At 54.6% G+C, this 22,336-nt stretch overlaps 4 protein-coding genes across 4 annotated transcripts; 2 read left to right on the forward strand and 2 right to left on the reverse strand.

Moving 5' to 3' along the window:
• Window positions 1-2,515: 2,515 nt before the first annotated feature.
• On the forward strand, window positions 2,516-4,975 carry NCLIV_006760 (branched-chain-amino-acid aminotransferase, related; the record flags this gene model as incomplete). The annotated part of the gene is made up of 4 exons (XM_003880187.1): window positions 2,516-3,433; window positions 3,788-3,860; window positions 4,157-4,495; window positions 4,731-4,975. The coding sequence occupies 4 exons, from the start codon at window positions 2,516-2,518 to the stop codon at window positions 4,973-4,975; spliced, it is 1,575 nt and encodes a 524-aa protein (XP_003880236.1).
• A 1,517-nt stretch (window positions 4,976-6,492) lies between these two features.
• NCLIV_006770 (conserved hypothetical protein) lies at window positions 6,493-11,042 on the reverse strand (the record flags this gene model as incomplete). The annotated part of the gene is made up of 8 exons (XM_003880188.1): window positions 6,493-6,710; window positions 6,972-7,048; window positions 7,247-7,561; window positions 7,867-7,983; window positions 8,270-8,380; window positions 8,537-8,609; window positions 8,913-9,235; window positions 9,691-11,042. The coding sequence occupies 8 exons, from the start codon at window positions 11,040-11,042 to the stop codon at window positions 6,493-6,495; spliced, it is 2,586 nt and encodes an 861-aa protein (XP_003880237.1).
• A 2,127-nt stretch (window positions 11,043-13,169) lies between these two features.
• On the reverse strand, window positions 13,170-14,140 carry NCLIV_006780 (conserved hypothetical protein; the record flags this gene model as incomplete). Its single annotated transcript, XM_003880189.1, has 2 exons — window positions 13,170-13,604; window positions 13,985-14,140. 2 exons carry the CDS (start codon window positions 14,138-14,140, stop codon window positions 13,170-13,172), a joined length of 591 nt encoding a protein of 196 aa, XP_003880238.1.
• Window positions 14,141-15,965: 1,825 nt separating this feature from the next.
• Window positions 15,966-20,705, forward strand: NCLIV_006790 (conserved hypothetical protein; the record flags this gene model as incomplete). The annotated part of the gene is made up of 2 exons (XM_003880190.1): window positions 15,966-16,062; window positions 16,252-20,705. The coding sequence occupies 2 exons, from the start codon at window positions 15,966-15,968 to the stop codon at window positions 20,703-20,705; spliced, it is 4,551 nt and encodes a 1,516-aa protein (XP_003880239.1).
• Window positions 20,706-22,336: the final 1,631 nt, after the last annotated feature.

Genomic DNA, 22,336 nt, shown 5'->3' on the forward strand with positions numbered 1-22,336 from the left:
GGGTTGTCAATCCAAACGTGAGCGGTGCGCTACGCTCAGCATTTACGATCGCCCTTTGGTATAACGGTCTCGCTCAAAAGAGCCATTGCGGTGCGTATGCCAGATAGAAAAAGACCGACCAGATTTCCCGTACCTGCCTGCAAACGGCATCACTCCACTGAAGAGCTTAATGGTAATAGATGTGGTCGGCACTGTCCATTTAGGATGGATTTAAGGTTCCTATGACTAATGCACCGTCGTGGCTCTTAGCAAACCAGGAAACACCGCCGGGAACGGTCGGTGTGGGCCGATCTTTTCACAAGCAGGCCTTGCCACAAACGCTGAGTGGTTCTTCAGTCGCCCAAGCTGGGTGTGCATGTGCTTCCGTGCGTGTATTTTCCTGTGCGGTCACTGGTGTGCAGACGAGCCAAGTCCTCGGTCACGGCCTGTGTGTCACCGCCTCCAGTCGTCCGCGAGAGGCCTTAGTTACTCTACTTTCATCGGAAACCGGGCCATGTACCTGTTCGACTGTGTTCCAGGTGACATGCACCATCCGGCGACCAGTTCCGACTGCGGCAAGCTTTGGTGGAACTCGAGACGCTATAAAGTAGATGCAGTTTTCAAGGGAAAGCGATCAATGTTCCCAAGCAGCGGGCCCCTGCAAGATTATGGAGTCTCTCATTTTGACAAACAGAAGCGGAGGACAGCGGAATGGCTCGAACGTGAACGCCGACGCATCGCGACACTGCCGGAACCACTGCGGCCTCTTGAAGTCGCAAGAGCGTTGAGTATGTACAAAGATAAACTGATAGAACTGTATGGCGATGATTACGTGCGTAGGGAGTGGGCGACACTTTTCAAGCTCACACGGACGAAGCTTATGGGGGCAGAATGAATTTTGGCTACATTAAGATGGGGACACAACGCGTGGAAGCTCATGGTTGTTTCTTTTTTTGTGTGAGTGCATGGCTGAGGTTGAACTTTATCCAGATCCGGTATGCGTGCGGGCATGAAGACAGCTGCTGACCGTCCACTACCCGCGTCCCCACTGGGAAATGGAACATAGTATCCGCCTCGCTGAGAGCGGAACCGGAGAGAGTTTGGTTGGCTTTAGCAGTAAAAGCAACTGAGCTAGCTGCCAACTAAAGTCAGCGTGGATTCGCCCTGTTGAAGCGAGGAAGTGATATGCTATTATAGACAGCTCAAAGAAGGATAGCTAAACAATAGTCGTGACTCCCGATGCCGGAAGGGTGAGTTTCTCCTGTATATTCCAGTAGTCCAACTCATAGTATATACTCTCCAGAAAAAGCTTATAAATAATCCTGTCTCCGAGATAACAGTTTGTTCAAAATGTCTCGGATTTATTCCCTTTCAAAAAACATTTTAAAGTCAAAGTGTAGCAAATATAAACCACTAGTTTATATTGAAGAAACAAGAACTTCCTTGTAAAACTAAATACTGACTGACTATCCCGGTGGGAACACACAACAGTTACGTTGTTGCAGTATTTTTGTTCCGCGTGCATCTTCACAGTAGTTAGTCACCCTCCCCATGTTAATCATCCTTTCGCAAGGATGCGTTACAGCCACGTATGTTTCAACAGTCAATCACCTCTGCCTCGCTCACGGCAGTGCTTGCAGGTATGTATCAAAGATCCGCTGCATAGGAGGATCTGCTGGTACAGAAGTAGTCAATGAGGCTAGAAGAGCATGCATCCTCAAAACGAGGCTTTTCGGAACGAACAGCGAGGAAACAGCGTCAAAATGCTAAGCGAGATTACAAGCGCCAATGGAGGAATGTAGTTATGTTTGAAAAATTATGTTTGAACACTCTTCCCATGGGTGCAAAGGCTCGAAACAAGCACAGCTACCGGCCTGGTCTCCCACTCGCTTATAGGTTAACTGGAACAAGTTGGACTTCTGCGCGGTGTCCTATCCGGGATACCACAAGCGGCTGTCTTGACATCAAGCATACCATTTATTTTAATTCTGCGTTGCCTTGGGCAGCACCGAAAGAAACGCGTGCTGCTTCCAACTCGAGTACCGTGGGAATAGTTGAGAATTCATCCTGATTTACCTGTCTGTCAGCTCTTTCTGCCTTTGATGACACTGGAGTGAATCTCGCACAGTGACGCAAGCTCAGGTTGATAAGGCAACAGGGGTCACCTCATGCTATCGCGCATCGACGACCGCCAAATCGACCGGGCGTTGATGGTCGCTGCGAGCCATTCATAGGTAGCTCTCCGTAGCCCTGGTTTGACAACTACAGGCACCGACTTGGCCTGTCCACCCGCGGGTAGCGCTCCATCCGCTTTCATACTACTATGCCCACTCGAGTCGAGATTTTGGAAGGCTCCCATACTTGCTCGATTTCCCCTGTTCATGTCTGCTCCTCCGCTCCTCAGTTTCATCGAAGGAAATTTAGAAAGGGTGCTGGAGCCAGCATCAGGACAGCAACCTGTTAATATGCCGTCGTTTTTTTGTCCTCACCCATTGTTTTCGTGACAGACATTTCTTCCTGCTTCCGGGACAGCGCAATGCGCCTGTGGAGGAGCCGTGTTTTGTGGAGGTCCGTGTCTTTGACAAGTAACCTTTCACGGTCCGCTCTTCTGCCAGGAAGAGATCCTTCGGTGTCCGGGTATCTAGTCGACTATAGGTTCTACGGTTATAGTTCTGGCCAGGAGAAACGTGAAGCTGCAACACGGGACTTCGTTGCGTTGCCGGCTTCGTCGTCTGGCGGGGGAATTCGCGCGTTCCGAGAAAACAATGGAAAGGCTAAATGGACTTTACGTCGGCTAGAAGGTAGCTACTGTCGCGTGTGTCCTTCGCCTCCTCAAGATGCACAATTAAGGACGTGCGGCGGCTCCACCGTGAGCAGCGGTGGAGAACCTGGCCTGCAGAGAACTAAGCTATTGCTCAACGCGTCACCGTTTTTTGGAGAGCGACGACGGTTGTTTGCGTCACCAGCTGTGTCTGCGGGTGTGGCACCGGCGCCAGTGACGCTCGCAGAATTGGATGCCAGGAAGCTGCAGATCAATAAGAAAATTGGTTTTCTGCATCCGTTACCAGGGAGGGAGAGTTTTGGTTTTGGCCAAGTTTTTACAGATCACATGATCGAGGTGGACTGGGACGACCAACATGGATGGTATCCGCCCGTCCTGAAGCCGCTAGGGCCAGTTTCCCTGCACCCTGGCATCAGCTCGCTTCATTACGCTATCTCCGCGTTTGAGGGCCTAAAAGCGTATAGAACCGAAGACGATCGGGTGCTTCTCTTTCGTCCTTTTGATCATGGCGAACGCTTAAATCGATCATGTGCACGGGTCGCCCTTCCTCAGTTCTCTGTCGATTCTTTCGTGACCCTGTGCAAGACACTGGCAAAAATGGATAGTCGATTCATAATATACCAGGATCGAGACCTCTCGCTCTACCTTCGACCCATCGTCTTTTCAACATACGTAAGAGCACTTTCTTCGGCTCGCTTGCTCTTTCCCTGCATGTCTACTTCGTCCACCTCCGTTATTCGCTGTCCGATTAACAGTTTGTCCATTTATGTTTCGCTCCCGACATGCTTGCACAACCTGTCAATGTGTCCTGAATTTTTGGGCGGCCGCCTTCAAATGGAGCAATGATTTTGCAGGTCAACTGTCCCGTAATGCTGAGCCGCCCTGGTTGCCCACATAGTCGAGCAGTAAGGCATGCCGTCCGTGGATCAGCTCGGCAAGCAAGGTGATAAGCATCTCCCATACACCGGAGCTGTGAGTTCACGGTGCAGCTTATAGGACAACTTTGCTTTGTGTTCGTTTGTGCAGCCGGCACTTGGTGTGTTCCCACCTCGCATGGCAAAGATGATCATCATGGCCTCGCCTACTGGCGGATACTTCTGTGAGTTTTCAAGCAGTGAATGCTGTCGTCCAAATGAAGGAGTTCCAGCACGGCATATTACGGTCTACGGTGCATCGAGGCTCATGGAACATTCACTGTGGCATGGATAATGATGTCACTATGGAGGGATACCCGATGTTCTAGCCACACGAGTTTGAGTGTCTTTGTTTTGCGTTGCAACCTGGTGACGCGTCGGCTTCAATATTTCTAGAACTACAAGTGGTCAGGCAGATAGAGAAAACGACAAGCATGCAGAACGACAGAGTTGGTGCGTTGACGTGTCTGAACCTTCGCAGCGAACGCCGGTGCGCTTGCTAATCTTTTTGTTGAAAAAGATTATACGCGGTCGTGGCCGGGAGGCTCGGGGAGCCACAAGGTTGCAGCGAACTACGCCCCTACAATACAGCCTTGCAAAGAACGGATGCAACAGGGATTTCAGCAACTGTTATGGACTGTTCCGGAGGGCGACGACTACATTTGGTGCGAGGGAGGGGCGATGAGCCTCTTTCTGTTTTGGAAGAATGAAAATGGTGAAAACGAGTTAGCTACTCCTGCCTTGGAACGCGATCTCATTCTTCCTGGCATTGTCCGGGATACTGTGCTCACTCTGGCAAGGGGCTACCCGGATATAGCAGGTGAGAGATCAACATATGATCTGCTTTCCCCGCCTCACCTTGTAGTTGCTGGTGAAGCAATTGAAAAGATGGCATGCAGACACGATATTTGTTTTAGTTTACGGTTTCCTGGCCGCAAAGCAAATTTTTAAGGTTTCCAGGACGTTTTCACGCTGAGGCAGGAACGCCTCTGGCTCAAATTCTGTCACATGGTGACCTGGTCACATTGCACCATCTGTTGTGGCTCTGCATTCAGTGACGGAGCGGAAAATCCTGATGCAGGCCGATTTTGTAAAGGCGTACCGAGAAGGGCACGTCCACGAGGTATTTTGCACCGGGACGGGAGCCGTTGTAAAGCCGGTGGGTGTGATTCATTTCGACGGTGAAGATTTCGACTGCGCTCCGAAGGATCTCAAAACTTCACTTGCGCACAAGCTCCACAGCGACATAACTGACATCCAGTACGGGGTTGTCCCCCATCACTTCATGCAGGAATGTTGATTGTCGTTGCCTCGCGCTGTGCACTGCTCTCATATACCCTTTTTTCTAGATTCCGTCGAGATGGCCGTGTAAGGCTAAGTGTCGTCATCAAACTACCCCATTGCAACGTTTGGCAAAAAATATAAGCTTTTCAGCATGTCACAGGAGCCTGCTGCGGGGCGTCCCTCTTGGCGCGAGGAAACCCTGGGTCGTTTCTCCTTGCAGCATGCACCGTTTTCCGGTTGAGGCAATCTGCTTACTGCCACACCAAATAGGGGCTCTGTCAGCTAGTTCGCAGGTCACACAAATCGCCATTGAATGCTTTACGTAGCATATACAACCATTTCAGCTGACGAGTACGTCCCCTCACCATCTCTCTTTTAATACTGTGTTTCAAAACAGGCGCCTTGCAACAAAGTACCTACAAATTGCCGCAGGAATATTTCGCATTTTGGTGAACATGAAACGAAAAACGATTCTGGGGTACCCTGCGATCAATTCCAAGCAGAAAAGGCGATACATCAGACAACTAAGCCTGCTGCAACCACACTTTATCGAAAGACAACGATTTATACCGAAGTGCAATAAATAAGACTGAAAAGCCTAACACTGCTTGCCCGCTTTGGTGTTCCTCAACGGTTGTCGGTACCAAAGATTTCTGGAAGGCTGAACACTACGACCGCTGTACGGGAGCTTCAGATCCCTTGTCTCATTTCAGTTCATGACTTCACAGCAGCTACAGAACAGAGGCATTGCTAGGATCGAGTTGTCGCGATTGGAAACCTGTCTACAGTGTGGCAAGGCCTCGCCTCTACCAGGAGTGCCTGCCGGTGCCACGGCCACGCCGGCACCTTCGTGGTGGGCCTCCTCTAGAAAAATTCATCTCTGAACGAACGCTGTGCCCGACGGTTCCTCGGTGCTGCCGCTCTGCCGAAGGGATAAGCTCCTTTTGTAGTCGTGCCTGCTACCTCGTTTTCTAGAACAATAACGGGTCCCTGACAGGAGATTTGCCCAATCGATTTCTGCAAGTTTCTGCAATGAACCTCCTTTTTAAATTTGTCAAGAACCAGCGATTCCTTTTGGGGCGCCCGCACTTCAGCGTTCGACGTTCCGAACAGATTCACACCACTTCAATACTATTAGCAGTACCAAGACGGGGCTGATAAAAAGATCCGCTTCTTATTGACTCTCTCTCAGAGCGTTCGACAGCATAAATGGTTTCCGTGCAAACAGGTTCATCGGCAGCTCAAAGGTATACTGTAGTTAGTCATGAACCACTTTGCTTTTTATCCATAGAGAGCCCTGCTGCAAGAGAGGGGTTTCGATTCTACTTGCGGGCCTGCAGTGCCATCGGCATGGCATACCAAAACGAGTTGTTGTGTAGTAAGCGGCAAATTAACTACCATTAGCCGACTCACAAAGCAAATTCTCGTTCGAGGAAATCACGGTCAAGACTGCCTCAGCCTTCTGTTCCGTTCGGTTTGTCCCGACAGCCAACAAGAGTCGTTCCACGATCGGGCACTCCCAGCAGACACAATTTAGTTGACGGAGGTAACGTCTTCTTGTGTAGTTGTTACGGAGAGAGAATCACCTGTCTTCGTGGGAGGTACAAAGCCTTCTTCGATGACGACCAGCTGGATGTCTGAATATTCGTCTCCCCAGGTGTAAGTCACGCGAACCGGTGCAGTGTCGGCACCAAGCCGCAACGAGACTGGATGCGCGTGCTTCGCATAGATCAGCGACGGTGTTGCTTTGCCTGTTAGGAAGATTTCGACAAACCCGTAAATAATAGCGGTGGAAGACGGGAAACAGGAATACAGCTCGTGATTGTATATTTAACTACACGTACCACTGGATACACTGCAGGATGACACTTGAGACCCAGTGTACAGTACTTCAGATGCTCCTTTGCCGTGAGACGCTAGGAATCACAGGAGACATCTCCATTGTTCCCTCGGGTGGACACATGGCAACATTCACCTTCCCCACCAACGATGCAGTATCTCATGCCTGTTACCTTGAAGCTGCAGCAGCTCAGTGGCGACCTGTTCCCGCACGGCTGCCCGATGACAGGCGAGAGCCATTGCCACGCGCCTGCAATACAAAACACACGGGTACACCTACTCTGAAGTCTGGGAAACGGTGATGGTAAAATGCGTTCCCATGCAGGATCACACCTCTGCGAATGCGCTCTGGCCGATTGCCATCTTTAACAGCAACACGCGATCCTGACTGCTATGCAGACTCAAAATAAACAACTAGGTCGCGATCTCTGTTTGTGGGCATTTTTACCTGTCAACTTTTGCTTCCCACGGAATCGGTGTACCCTGGAAAGATGGGAGCAGCTGAGGCTCAACCATGTCGATGGCAGATATAACATTTTGCTCTTCCCAAACGACGTTGTCCAGTGACCCTCTGAGGTAATCTAGGAGAGGCTGTTGAGCGCCACCCTCTACTACGAGAGGGGTCTTCGTCTCCGATGCTTGATTCAATTCCTCTGCGTCGTCGTCCCTCGTGGTCTCCAAGCCCGTGCGATCCGGTGGTAATCCCGAGAGGCGGGACGGTTGCAGGAAGATTGTGCACTCATAGCCATCGATGTCGTACTTTCTGCGTGAACCCTCAGAATACACCATCCTTTACTATGTCTTCAGGAGGGACACACTCAACCCCCAAACTCAAACAAAAGCAGGGCCGCACAACAATGCTGCAGCATTGACCTTTTGTGCCACGGTGCTGGACAGTGGACGGTCGGTCTCCGATGTCTCTGCAGAAGATGGGTGTACGGATGACTGGCAAGAGAGTAGTATTTTTAGTGTGAGGCTGTTAGCGTTGCGACCATGAATCTCTCCTAGTAAACGGTTCCTTTTGGACACGGGAAATCATGAGTTCTTTTTAAAAAGTAACTGCCTTACCCTTGCGAAAGGCGTGTGATGTTTTTTTTCCGGGCGAGCAGTTGACTTTGTCCGGTCAGTGCATTCGCGACTGCAATATCAATTGGATCGTCGAACTGCCCCACGTACACGTGGTCCCTGCGTCCCAACACATCACCACCACATGTTTCGCATGAGGAAACATATCTCCAAACAAGGCAAGCACAACCAGTAAAGCTGGGTACGCGAGTACGTTGACAATGAACAACAGAGAGCACATAACATACTTTGCGTGACTGGAGCCAACTGAGTATCGCGCGGAGATACATCCAGCACAACAGAAAACGGCTAGTGCACGGGGAGGAACCACATAAGAAAATGGAGCGATCTCGTGAACAGTATCACATGCTCGGCCATTGCAACATGACCAAGGATGCTATCTTACTCAGGAATGCCATGGGGTTCTCCCGGAACAGGAATGATGCCAGTCATCACTTTTCGCAGAGAAAATTGCAATCGAGGCTGAAAAACCTTGGTTTCTGCGTTGTTCCGCAACCTGATACGACATTGAAGCAAAGAACGGAGAGCGACACTGAAACGCCAGAACTGTGCACACCGGTCGCCGATAACAATTTCAAAATACACAACCTCGGAAATGTTCTGCAATTGCAGCGCCCCTTTATCCGAATCCAAAAAAACCACCACGACTCACCTAGAAAAAAGGTCTTTTGTGGTCAGGCCTGGGATGGGGCGATCCTCAGTCAAGCACGTCCAAACAGGTGAGCCTGCGGTATGGCGCACGAGATCACAGTCTTGCGTAGCGCCTCCAAAGTCTTCCGCGAACCGAAGAATGAAGAAACGGAGTAGCAGATCCGAACACCTCCCACATACCTGTCTGTGACAGTGCAGGAATGACGTCTTGTTGCACTCGTCCCAGCAGAGATGTGACCCTTTCGTGCGGAGTGTAACGTGCAAATACACCGTATCAGTTCCGGTTGCGACGGAACGCAACAGGAACGCCCTCGCGAGTCATCCCGCAGCCAGTCCCGTTAGGGACGCTAACATGAGCATCTGCCTTTTTCACGTACCTTCACCCTCCACTTCTGAAATCGGAATGTCGACGCGAAAATTCAAAACGCATGTGTCCTTCTTCCGGTCTTCATCGGTGCGACGGTGCCAGTCCAGCTGTCTCAAAAGGCGCAGTCGCCGACTGTCTGCATCGCACTTCTTTGCAAATGCGTCAACGTCCGAAGAGAGATAAGTCGGCGAATGCTGGTCGCGATCAAGCATCTGAAGAACTTTGACGTGCGAGTGACTCATGCGCACGGAAAAAGCCACCGAAATGACTTGGTTGTGAAGATCATAGAGAGGAATGCGCAGATGCAGCATGTTGAAGCCAGGGCACCGAAGCCTGTGGTTGATCAGACACAGCAGAATCAGACCTCCATGAAGATGTCAAGAACAGGACTGGAATTCGAAGGCAACGACCAATATAACGGTGCACACGCACTGTCTGAAATTGAGACAAACATCTGATTTTAATGTTCTGGACGATAGAGAGTTTCTAAGCGAAAAACAACGGAGACCCGTTGAATTCACTTCGCTGGAAAGCTGCACGCAGAACGGGCACGAATTCGGAAGAGAGCCAGGAACCCTGTCGCACCCCCTCAATAGAGCACCAGCGTGGCCGGTCCTCAGAATGAAGCCACAAACACCAGCGACTGTAGCGCGCGGCACCACCACAAGGACACAGGCACCGCCCATCAAAACGTGCCTCGCTTTAACATATCTCGTTCATCCAAGGAAAGCACCTTTTTCTTCTGCGGGTCTAAGCGACACCAGAGCCCGGGCGCCTACGCTGCTCACCTGGCCTGACCGGAAATGACCGTGCTGCAGACCACCTTTCCGATGTTATGGAGAATCTGAAGCGAAAGTTCGACGTGAGACCGTGTCACGCAGGACAGCGTGCGCGCAGCGGAGCACTCCAACCATGTCTGAGGTTTGACTGTGCCATCAGCAGGTTCCTCGAGGTTTCTTGGGGAAATGACGGGGCTCTCCGGGGTGTTGCCGCTGGTGCGGTCCGCTTTGCTGCTCATATGGTTCGACGGTAGAACAGAAGCCTGTCCCCGCATTCGAAACCCGCCGTTTCCAAAAATCTCCTCGGAAGCGCCCATCTGTTGGCTAACCGCTGAAGGGAAAAAGGCCGCGTGCGAGGGACTGGGATAGGGTCTCTGACTTGTCCCCGTTCGAACTGCGGTCTCGCCTTTAGGTGCGGACGAAAACGACTGGTTCCGTCTAGAGGAAGCTTCTAAGCCAGCAGCATGAGAGAAGGCATTACTGTCAGGTCGATGGGGCGGAGGGAAAGGGCCGTACGATGGAGGCTCTCCTGGAAAGCCACGTGGAGCACGGGGGTACACGTCCCCGTCCTCGCCATCGAAAAAAGAAATGAAGCTAGAGAACAGACCGTCCAGTTTGAATGACCACTCTCCGCCGACTCCGGCATCTGCATCGTCAAGCCTCGGGGGCTCGTCGTGCGGAACTTTGCCATACCGCCCACTTATCAACGAAGAGGATTTTACACTCGCAGACCCCAGACGCGGGACGCCAGAAAGGCTCTCCTCATGACAGCGGATCTGGGGAGAATTAGCGTCTGCGAGCTCCACAGGCGCGACAAGCGAACGGGCGGCAGGGTTGTTGCTTAGCGCGCTGCTGCTGTAACTCGTGAGGCACGGCCCGCTCGCTCCCAGCTGGCGAGGAGTTAGAAAAGATCCTCCAAGAGACGCGGATCTCTCCCCAGCAGCGGAGTGGGACCCGCGGGCAAACGGACTCCGCGAAAACGGATTTGACGCGTGCTGGGAGCCTGCCCATGTGGAACCGAACCCGCGATCGACTGGTGGGAAGAGGAAATCGTCAAACTGTTGAACTGCAGAGAAGGAACGAACGGCGGGGACGATGGAGCCGCGGAAATGCCCTGATACCCAGGAGGTCATATCTTTGAGCACAGTCGTCGCTGTTTCTCCGATTCCCCTTAGGATGTCTTCCTCACCCTGGTCGTCACCTCCAGAGAGTGAAGCGGGCACGGTCGACCGAGATACGAGATCGTTTGCTTCCTTGGGCGACACGCATGACAAAGAATGAGACACTTTGGCTTTGGGCGACGAGGATCCTGCCAGCGGATCCACCGGCGAGGTGTCGGCTGACGAGAGAGAGGTCGCCATAATATCTGGCGTGGACACACAGTGAGGGAAGTCACGCTGTCGCCTCGTACGCAGGAGGGTTCGGCGAAAAGAACGAGAGAGACGAAACCAGTAACGATTGTACAGGTATTCGGCAAACTGACGGTTCCTCGCACAAAAGAGAGGGTAACGCCCAGTCTCTCCCATATACGCGCGTGCAAGACACGGCTGATCGATGGAAGCGGAAGCGAGCCCGAGAGACGAACGCCGCAAGACAACGGGGTGACCGCCAGTCCTTTTTCGGCAACTGCGCCTCTTTTTCAGAAAAGACGGGAAGAGTACCAGGCGAAAAGAGAGCTTTTTCCTGCCCAACAGAAAAGAAAAGTACATATAGCCACGAAGATCGCCTGTTTTTCAGGACTCGTGACTCGCAATCACCACTCGTGCATATGCCGCGTCCGCTGTCTTCAAACCAGGGGTGTTGGAGGGCGTGGGTAGCGCATGGCCGTCATCTCGGGTGAGAGCGAATCTTTTACGAGGAGTAAAGCGTTGGTGACATTTGCCGACCATTTGCCAAACGCAGCGACAAAACTCGATTCACTGCTCCAGAAAAAGTACGACCTAACAGACCGGCAACTTCCTCCCAGTGTTGCATCCGCCACTGTCCATTGTGAACGGCGAAGGCGTGTCGCCGACACACTCTCTCCCCCGTGGGGGCGAGGCTGGTGCGCAACAAGATCCTTGTGCCTTCTTTCTCTTGATAAGAACTTCAAGTGCTTCCTTGTATTCTATAGACGTACGCCCTCGTGTCCAGGCGACAGTACAGCAACAATCTCAATCAAACGGGGTCTGGTGACCGCTCCGATTCGTGATCGCTGTTTGCATTCACCACTCACGCGGCTTCCGCTGCCCAGGCCTTTTGAGTGGGGCATGCTTGCTGGACTGCAAAATAGCCCCTACGTACTCTAGCTGCCATCTGTCAGTTGCACAAATCACGGATTGTATTTCAGCTTGCCGAATCGTTAGTTCTCCTTCCAGAGCGCACCGGGAAAAACTAGACCCGCAAAGATACTGATGCGCGGATGGGGGCGGGTACTTCTGCTAAACCGTGTCAAAAGTCGTGCCTATATATGTTACAAATCCCCTGCTCTTTTAAAGCAGTTCCCCCTGCGCGTCCCTTGTTTGCAGACGTTGACGCGCACCCGGCAAACCCTTTCGGCAATCATATCCGGAAGCGTAATCCTGCACTGCAGCGTGAGAGTGCCGCTCTACGTGTTAGCGAATTCAATCGCGGCAACGGCTTCTCCAACAGCAGCCGTGAAGCAAGCTGATGATCGTGTCTGAATCAGTTGCCGAGTTTGAGCTGTTGGGTATTCAAGTTATCTTTGGCAGGGACTGCCTGACCGCGATTTGAATAATCGCACATGCGTTTACGTCTCTGTTACAGCTGTTGTAAGATATAACGCAAACACGATACCGTGTCGTCGGCGCCGCCTCTTGGGTTAGAATGCAAATGCCCGATAGGCTACACCTTTCGAGGACTGTAGTATTCGGAAACACGAACACGAACTTCTGCGCCAGTTTTCTACACAAGCAGACCATACATCCCAGGGAAAGTGCACTGCCATCTTCACACTGTGAGTAGGGCAACGTGCACTCCTTCTCACTCAAAGAAGACGGCTGTCCTTTCACAAGAAGAATATGTGCTCATGTGGTTTCCAGAATAGAAAGCAGACAACGCACTTATGACAAAATACGGACGGAATATGGAAGGCGAAAAAGTACAATGGTTTTTTGACGTTTTGCACAAACGCCGGTATTATACAAACGAGACTCATGAAAGGAAAAAATTGACAGTGGTAAGACGGGAGAGTGTCGCGCTTTCCTCTACAGCAGGCGTCTCGTGAATGTCTTACGCTACCTCAAAATGGGAGGGGAACGACGAGGGTCCACTCAGGCACGCTCTGTCCGAGCCGTGTCCCGGCATCGACATATATAAAAATGCTAGGGAGACTGCATTCTATTCCTATCTGATATACCCACATCAAAAGGAATACCCTTGCAGCACACAGGCTCGTCACATACGACAGTTATGCCCAAAACGCGCTTATCTCACCCTCTAATGAACACTGGACGCAAGCATGCGGCGCGACAAGACAAAATCGACACTTAGTTCTTTCGCGCGAGCACTGACTTCTTCTTCTTCTGTTCCCGCAGGCGCTCCAGCCCCTCCATGCGAGCATCGTGGGAGGAGAGTTGCATGATCTGGAGGTGATCGTTATCGGTCCATTGCTTGATCAGCGCGAGGTTCTCGTCGAAGAGCAGATCAGCCATCAGCTGGCTCTTCGGGCTGCCGCGGAGAGATTCCTGCAGGTGCTCCGTGAAGAGTCGGAGGAGTGTCTTCCACACACCAGACGTAATCGCGTCCATCGGTTCTTCCGGAGTCTCGGTGAAGAACTCGCGCATGTATTTCTCGTACTCCCTTCGCAACACTTTGAAGGATGCCTGGTTCGCGCCTTTGGCACCAAAGAGGTAGTGTTCCAGCTCCGCCATAATAACATCCGAAACCGCGTCGGCCTGGCGGAAGTACAGCAGACCTTTAATCTGAAGACCAGCAACGCATTCCACACAGGGGCAGAGACTGTGTGGAGTGAAGAAGAGAAGCACGAAATTTAAAGACAGTTTGACCAGCCAGAGCTCCGAAACTACACATGCACACGCGTTTGCGCCAATATGAGTCAAGCACCGCTCTTGACTCAGAGGAAAGCCTATCTACGCTACACCCCCCCTCCCCCCCACCAGAGACCGCATTGACACGGGGGGAGACACGGATGTCCCACACAAGCAACGCACTGATGCCTAACCAGTAACTTGGCCTCGGGGCATCCACCGACACGCATGTCGCGTGGAAATGACAACAGAAGCCTACGTCAATTTGTTTGCTCGTACCCGTGAGGTGCGTGCCACTAACGCTCTGAACTCACCTTGTAGACGATTCTGTTGAAGAGTCCTCCCAGACCTTGTTGGACAATGACGGGGTAAACGTCCTTCATCACAAGGTCAACAGGGGTTCCACCAACATGTTCGCCGGCACCTTTTTTCACATGGTCAAGAAAAGCTTCGTCGGCGGACGCGAGCATTGTCCCGGCGATGGCAGCAACGAAGAGCACGAGCAATCGGCGGCTGGCGCCACAACGTCCCACGCGAGCGGCCATGGTGAAGTATTTGGTGTTTTAAACGTGTATTTTTTAAACGACACACAAGGGAAATGGCTCCCTAAAAAACCAGAAAAGCACAGGTTTAGGGTGAGACGGGCGCACGTCTCGGAAGACGGGGATTGTACCGTGGTGGTTCGTCTCCACGACGCGGGGACACTCCACACGAGTCAAAACAGCGCTTCGAACTCGGCCCGCGTGGTGTACGGTGTATAGAGATAAGGAAGCAGAAATAGAATAACTCTGCAAACACTGGAACTCCAGAAACGGACCGTCCCACAGGCGGAACCGGGAGACAGTGGACGGTGAACAACTCCGCCGGAGTTCGTTGACAGCCCGTCGCGACGCCGGTCAGCCCACACCGCTGTCTCCGAGACAAGAAGCGGATATATACCGACTCAACGGAGTGAGGGCAGGAATTCGGAAGAGAACGGGAACGCACCGGATACAGATGAAAAGGAATGCAAGGCAGGAACACGAGAAATCAAAAACAGATTTGGCATCCCCCTGGTCCCAAAGTTACGGGGCTGCACGGAAGATTGACGACGCTCGGATCCTGCTGCCACGTGTATCCGGAGTCGCGCCAAGGCCGCTTCGCGTCTGCTTCTTCACCGAGACGTCGTGCTGCCCACGAGTGGCATTGCCACAGAACTCCGCTCGTCGTTCCCCGTGGGAGAAAGTGGGGAAAAGTTCGCGTTGCAGTCGGTCGCGGCGCGCCGCGCGCACAACCCGGCAGGTTTTGCGTCCGGTTGGTCTGTCCCTCTCCGGGAAGTCACGCGTAGAGCCCGCTTCTCAGTTTCTTCGCGGGGCGGCGTACCACCGAAGACGTCGTCCTCCTCACTCTCCAACCGTAGCGGTATTTCCACCCGAAAACGTCTACGAACGAGAAGAGTAGTAGTACCGTGACAGAGTCTGCTACGTTGAAAATTGCAACCTTTCCACAGGCAACCACGGCAAGTGCAGCGACAGGTATTTTTTGTAGCGAGGCCTTCGGAGACGAGGCAACCGTTTGCGCACCCGCGTTTCACACGCTTGCAGTGACTATTTGGGAAAACCACAGGCTGATGTAGCAACCAATGTCGGGGGGTTACTCGGATTAGAGCCGGGGCTACTCCGATACCGTTGAGAGAGGGGCGTTCAGAAATGCGGACCTCGTGCTCGCCGGCACACTCCACACGCACAATACAGCGGATGTAGGCGCGCGCCCTGCGGCGGAGCAACAAGCGCCGCGAGAGAGGAACCTCGAAAGAAGCCGGTAAAACCGGTGAACAGGGTGGAGACGGAATAGGGACTCTGCCGGCCGCATCCGTCCCTTGCCTTTTCCAGCGTTTCCGTAAACAACGCTGTGGAGCCTGGACCCCGCTGCGGTCTGCCGGATGGAAAACGTGTAACGGCAGCGACAGGGGGCTGCGCTGTTTCACGAAACGCGGATTAAACGCAGGTGACACTGTGGTCGGGTAGCGTGCCTGCATGCGTGCGGACGAGGGCTCTTATGAGAGAGAAGTGCTTGGGGTTACTGTCCAAGCTGAAAGAGAGAAGTGTAGATGGCAGGAGATGTGTCTTTTCTTGGGAGTTCTGAACCTGTCACTGCACTTTTCTGGTCCACGAAAGACCGCAGGGTCCAAAGAGCTCACGCACGCGCGTGAGTTTGTGGTATGCACACGTCCCGTAGCTCCCACCAAAACAGGCGGGCGCCAGCAGGTTCCCTCGTAACTGTATCTCTTGCGTTTAAATTTCTGGCTTTACAAGCATGCGAGGGGTTCGAGCCATCAGCCCTGGCGACTGCCTGCACAAACCAGACTTGTGCTTGGCAGATGCACAATTGCGCGCCGTCGGTCTCCGAGCATGTCAGCCGCTTCGCGGCCTCCGTCGCGAAGCCCCGCGTCACGCGGCGACTCTCGACGCTTTCGACACCCAACGAGAGACAGCACACTGTATGTGCTCTCGTTGCGGTGTTCCTTGCCAGCGCCTGTATCCGACACAGCGAGCCTCTCTTTGTTGCCCAAACTCTCGCACACGTTCCGTTGCGCGATCAGCCGCGGCGTGCGGGGCTGGTGCACATCGAGTGGGCTGCACGCAAACCGCACGTTTCTCCCCTTCCAACGCATCCCCTTGCTTCGAGAAGTTCCAGTCGGAAGTGCCGTCCCTCCCCACGTGTTCTGCTGTCTCGATTCGTAGGAAGGTCGAGCCGATTGACGGCGACGTCGACCGGGTTCCCGACTCTGCCTTCGCCCCTGTGCGTCGCCACATCTCTCCGTCTGCTGTATACGCCCCCCACTGCTTCCTTTTCCGCCGTCTCTTCTCGTCACTCTCCTCCACCTTGGCTCTTCCTCGTTCTGCGCGGCCGGCTTCTGCGGCTTCTCACCTGTCCCCTCGAGAGTTCCGGCGGCAGTCGCTCAAGCTTCAAAGACAGAGCACGTTGTTTGCTCATTTTGCCGATCTTCCGTACGTCTCTTGGCGGTCTCTTTTACGTCTTCTTCATCTCCTTTCCGCGAAGCCGGCGCTCGTCCGGGGCGAGGACCTCCGTGCTCTTCCCCTCGTGTGCAAGCGGTTGGGCGTCTCGGACTTTCGGATCGTCGACCGCGTTCTTGCCGGAGCCGTGGTGCGCCCTTCTTCGAAATTCTCGTCACCCTTTGGCGTCGTCGGATCGGAGACAGTGAACGAGGCGAACCTGCGAGCAGGAGAAAGCCACCCAGCCGCGCCAAGCTCCGAGCAGTCGGCTCGCGCGCATGCAAAGGTGCGGGCCGGGCAGAAACGGCCATCGTTTTCTCTCTTTGTCGCTTCCTTGGACGACTGGCAAGTGCGACAACATCCCCACCATCTCCATGCACTGCAGCGGCTTCTCGCCGCGATTTGTGCGAACCTCCACAACTACACGGCTCCAGATCTGCTGCTTCTTCTCGACGGTCTGACGGCACGGCGCACGGGCCAGGACGGCGACGACGTCGACGTGGATCAACGCAAGTTTTTGAAGCGCGGCCTGGGGCACGTGCCTGTCGAGGCGCTCGAGGAATTCGAAGTCACCCTGGGCCTTCTGCTGCTGCAGGTTCGCGCCCGACTCTGCACAAAGCACACAGCTGCGAGTAGGGGAACAGAAGAGGAGAGAGACCACGCCGGTGAAGGGCTGTTCCGGCAGGGCGAGGCTCCGTTGGATCTGCGAGGTGTGATCAAGGCGTATGAGATCGTCAGCCGCGCGGCGGCGGCCCCGCCAGAGTCCTGGACTTCTTCGTTTTTCTTAGATGCTCGCGTTCGGGCGGATTCCGGCGCAGCTGGCGCGCCTCAGCGCGCGACGGCCGAACCGGCAGAAGGACAGCTGACCTTACAGCGTCGCGCGTTTGCAAAGTTCCTCACTGCTTTCCCTGCGGACAAAGTTGGAGAGGAACGGGAAGTCTGTGCCCCCAGAATCCGTTCCCCCATCGACGCCGTGGAAGATCTGCTCTCCCGCTTTGGCGCGAGAATCCTGGCTGGCGATTCCGCTTCCACCGCGCTTGACAAGGACGTCGCCCGCGACGCCGTGTCCACTGCTGCTGTCGACGCCGTTTTTCTCGTCCAGGCTTCTTCAGTTGTTGCGGGTTCACAGGCAAGCAGATTGACTGCCTCCGGAACGCCGGCGTCGATGCTCTCGGGGCCCGCGGTGTCGTTAGGCGCAGCAGCGATGGCTCAGGAGATTTTGCAGCGTGTGGCAGCGAAGAGACTTCCAGTTGAAAAGGACGGAAAAACGTACTGGTGCAGTGCCAGAGAGTTGCTGTCCTCCGAGGTCTCAGAAGATGTTCGACAGGCGCTCCTGAGAGCGTGCGCTTCGGCTCCTCCGTCCGTGATCCCGTCCTTCGCGGGGGCGGTGTCGCGTGACTTCCAGACAGACTTCAGAGGAGCACGGCACCTTGGGATGACAGCCAATCCACACGTGCCGCGATTCTTCAGAGGGGTATCTACCCCGGACGCACTAACTGTATCGGTGCCCACCTTGGCGGCGGCGCTGCCTTTGTTCTCTCGCTGCGCCGTCTTGGCAGTGACCTTGCCGCATGCAGGCGTTCGCAAGACAGGGAGGCAAATGGAGGAAAGCAACGCTGTTCGCAGTTTCCAGGGACGGAAGCGACTGCGAGAAGCCCGCTCTCTTTCGACGGAGAACCCTTCGCCCCATTTGCCTGCCGCGTGTGAGATGCATCGCACGCCTCGGGAAGGGGTAGACGCCTTGGTGTCGCTTCGGCGACTGTCTAGCGTCGTCGAACTGACGCTTGATAGGCAGATGCAGCGAATGGGCGACCGGGACGGGGTTTCTGACCAGGGTGCTCCGTCTGATGGAGAGCGTGAGACCTCAACAACTCGCTGTTCGCCGAGCCCGGGCAAGGGGGAAGGCCCCGATCTTAACATCGCCGTGGAAGTCTTTTGTGCCGCCGACGTCGGCGCGCGATTGTCGAGGAGCCTGCTCGAGAGAACCTTGTACGACCGACGGTACTGCAGCCGGTCTTCACTGAGGAGGCCGAGCATTCTAGCTGACGCCCGTAGGTTTCGGACGGCTTCTTCTCGGTCAGCTTTTTCGTGTCTTGAGAGGGGTGCCCAAAAGCAGCGACGTCCAAATCGAGGAACTGCGTACCGTATTGTTGCCTCACTCCACCGCCGATTCGAGCTCTGCCGGCGCCTGGCTGAGCTGCATCTGCAGCAGGCGGTAGAAGAGGCGGGGCCTCTCCTTTCTGACGCGTCACTTGCGCGCATTGTTGCGCAGGCAAACGCCAGTCGTTCGGCGAACGAGATCGAGACGGTGAATTCGGGCAGTGGTCATCCAACACCATTGGACCCGCGTTTTCCTGTCGGCGACGGCAAACGGGAGAAAAACTCCCAGCTGTTCCGTAGTGAACGGCAGTCCATTCATGACTGGCTGGTTCCCCACGTGATTCGTGTTTGTCCCTTACATATGTCCGCGCTCTACTTCCAACTGCTCGTCGGCGAATTCGCGGCGCGTTGCTGGCAGACAGGGTGTGGTCTGGCTGCGGGCCGCTCCCGGTGGAAGCATGCCGTTGGATGTGAGTCGGGTTTTGTAAAGGATTCGCGTGCAGCAGATGCCTCCGGAAGCGAAGGCGTTCGTGTGGCCTTGGGGAGTAGGGAGAGCGCAGAGGAGTCGCAGTTGCCGCAGTCGAGTCTGAACGCCTCCGTGGGAGACGGGCTGAGTGTGCATGCGCTGCGCATTGCGTGCCATGTACGGCAGCGGCTCGATGGAATCCGGCGGCAGCTGGAGAGGCAATGTCGTCTTTCTGAAGCGCAGCAAGAAAGGGTTCTCATCTCACTGCCGCAGTTTCAGCAGCACAACGAGGAGCTCATTCTCCGCGACACAGACTTGGACTTCACTCCCTTCGGGAAACTCTTCAATTTGAGAGAGCCGAGATGCGGGGTTAGAACCAGTCGCGATGTCCTCGCATTGATCAAAGTGACGAATCAACATGTCAGCCGAGCTATGGCGTGTGTTGCCACCCTCCGGTCTTCTCTGGAGCTGCTGCTTGGTCCCCTCCAGGATGACGGAGACAGTGACCCGAGCGCGAACTCTGACGGCGGCATCAGCATCCCCGGTGGACAAAACAGTGAGGAAGCGCCGGTCACTCGCCGCGCAGTGGGTTGTCTGCGGGCGGCTGCGCCCGAGGATGAAGAGGACCAGCTGAGAAGGGAGGAAGCAACGTGCACCAGGGGGCGGAGAAGGGACGGCTGTCGAGAGGTTGAGGCCAAGGAAATTCGCGACAGAATTCGCAAACGCTGCCACGAGCTGCAGAAGCTGACGGAGGCTCTCGCGCGCAGCTCGCGCCGATGCCTGTACACAGTAATTGTACAGATGCCCGTGCGCCGAAAGGCGTGGTTAGGGCCGTGCCAGGGTGAAGTGGAATGGGCGACTCAGCAGGCCCTCGCAATGTTGGCAGCTGATACGGCAAGTGATCAAAGAGAGGTCTCCGGGATGCTGGAGTCTCCTGAGAAAGGGGAAGGACGGCTGGGCAGCGCTGCGAAGAGCGATGCGGTTCAAGACGTTGCTCCGGAACATGCTGCTGGTTCGGGCCTCGCAGGCAGCCATGAAAAGACAACCGGCCGGGGCACTGCCGACGGAAATCCCACACTGTCCAGAATGGTAGAGATGAAAGCTATCATTGAGCGCCTGCAGCCGGAAACAGGCATCGTGGCATGGGATCTGCGAAACCCGCCCCGTGTTGTGACGGCGAGGGGAAGAGGCGGCCTCGGAGGAGACCGTCATCGTCGATGGCGCAGTGTAGAGCACTCGCTGGGAGAGAACGAGATGTTGGTAGCAGATGGGAGTTTCGTTGGCGCAGTTCCCGGCATATTTACACGGCTCGGGAGAAAACAGAAGTCGGAGGCAGCAGCGCCAGCGAAGGAACAACACCAAGAACAGTCTGGTCACGCGTTGCAGAGCGCCGTGAATGGAGAGAGCGAGACACCTACAGCCACCGTGACGGGGAAAAGGGATCGGTTTATGGTGCAGGCAGGCGCCAATTAGAGCGTCATTCATCGCCGTCTAGTCAAAGATGGTTCCAACTCGAGAAGGACAGTGATTTCCGACATAGTGGCTTCTGATCGCCGAGACGTGGTCAGTTGGTGTCTCGCTAGGTAACGTGTGAAAGGTTCTTTTCAAATGAAGGGTAGGGGCGCTTAAATTGAAAGTTCGCATCCGACCAAGCACCGAATAAAGGACTCTCTGGTGTGCCTTCAAATCCGGCAGACTTTGCCCCCCCCCCCCCCCCAAGTCGGCTGTGCAGCGGTCAGACGCGCCAGAGGAGAGCATGAGAACGTCAAAAGGAGAAATAGCTTGTAGTGAATTTAGAGATGCCTGCCCTTCCGAGACGTGCCATTAGCACGGTTTTCCAAGGGGAAAGCCGCTACAGAACCTCTAACACTCAACCCCGGTTGATTCCCCATCTGTTGTTTGGTGCAAAATCTCTGGCTGGTGAACGAGGACGACTGCATCGGCCAGTGTACGCAGGCCAACAGGCTGGGTGAGGTCCAGAGGCAGCACAAGGACACTCATTCTTTCCTGAGCTCCGTCTGCATGACCACATGAGCGGCGGAACGGTTTCGTGCCACTACAATAGGAGGCAGTTTGGAGAAGGGCGGAAGCCGTGTGCTTTCGAGCTCAGGAAAAAGGAATCCCGTATGAAGACTTCGAAGGCGAGAAACTGAAACAGCACCGTCATCCACCCTCTCACATTTCCAGCTCCCGTGGCGGATAACCAGGAAAATAAACATGTGCGATGCATTGCCCCCGTTCGTCGGCGCATGCAGGAGCTCGCTGACACAGACGTTACTGAGGCCCGCTCTGAGTGGGGAGCGAGAGTGTCAGCTAGGGCAGAGCGCGTCTATTCACTGTTTATCGCTGACGTCTGTGGAGCAACCGATCTTTCTTCTACCCGTCACCGAGTCGCGTAGTGCACGTTTAGTGCAGATGTGCGGAGAACGCTGCATGCATCGCTGCCTGACATACAGAATAGGTCCGCCACTGGACGAGTTCGCTGTACACTTTGTCGACGCTCTTCGCCTGAGCAGCAGTGGAGGAAGCGATGGAGGACAGACATGTGCATGCACGCGTGAGACGAGACCAGAGCTCACTGGGGAGCAAGACTGCCACGTGGCAGATTTCCAGGAGTCAGAACTGTGGTGTCACGATGGGGCCGACACGCAGTCGGTCGGCCGGTCTACGACAACGCGCCTGCTGAGGCTGGCACAACTGATGCTGCGCGAGAGCCTTCCTCCGTGAGGCACGCGTCTCAGTCAAGAGCTCTTTTTATGTGGTACGCTCCCCGCATCGTCCCTGGTTTAGCCTTCGTGTGGTGCTGTGCTTTTCGCGCCGACGATTGCGATGGTGGAGGTGGGGAAGTCCCCGGTTACTATTTCCGCGGGGGCGGTTCGTATAGACACGCACACCGCAAAAGGCCGCGGGGAAAACCGTTACCCATTTCCGGCTAGTCACAACGGACTGCTCTGAAACGTCTTGCCAGGGGGGACACTCGATGAAGACATCAATCCCGTTCACGGAGTGTTCGGATAAGGGTCGGCCCGTATCCGCAAAATCTGTCAGCCTCCGTCTCCTGCCATGTCCGCCGGGACCCACGCCGCTTCCTGGCAGGCTGCGGT

This window comes from Neospora caninum, chromosome II, assembly GCF_000208865.1.
Source record: "Neospora caninum Liverpool complete genome, chromosome II".
NCBI lineage: Eukaryota > Apicomplexa > Conoidasida > Eucoccidiorida > Sarcocystidae > Neospora > Neospora caninum.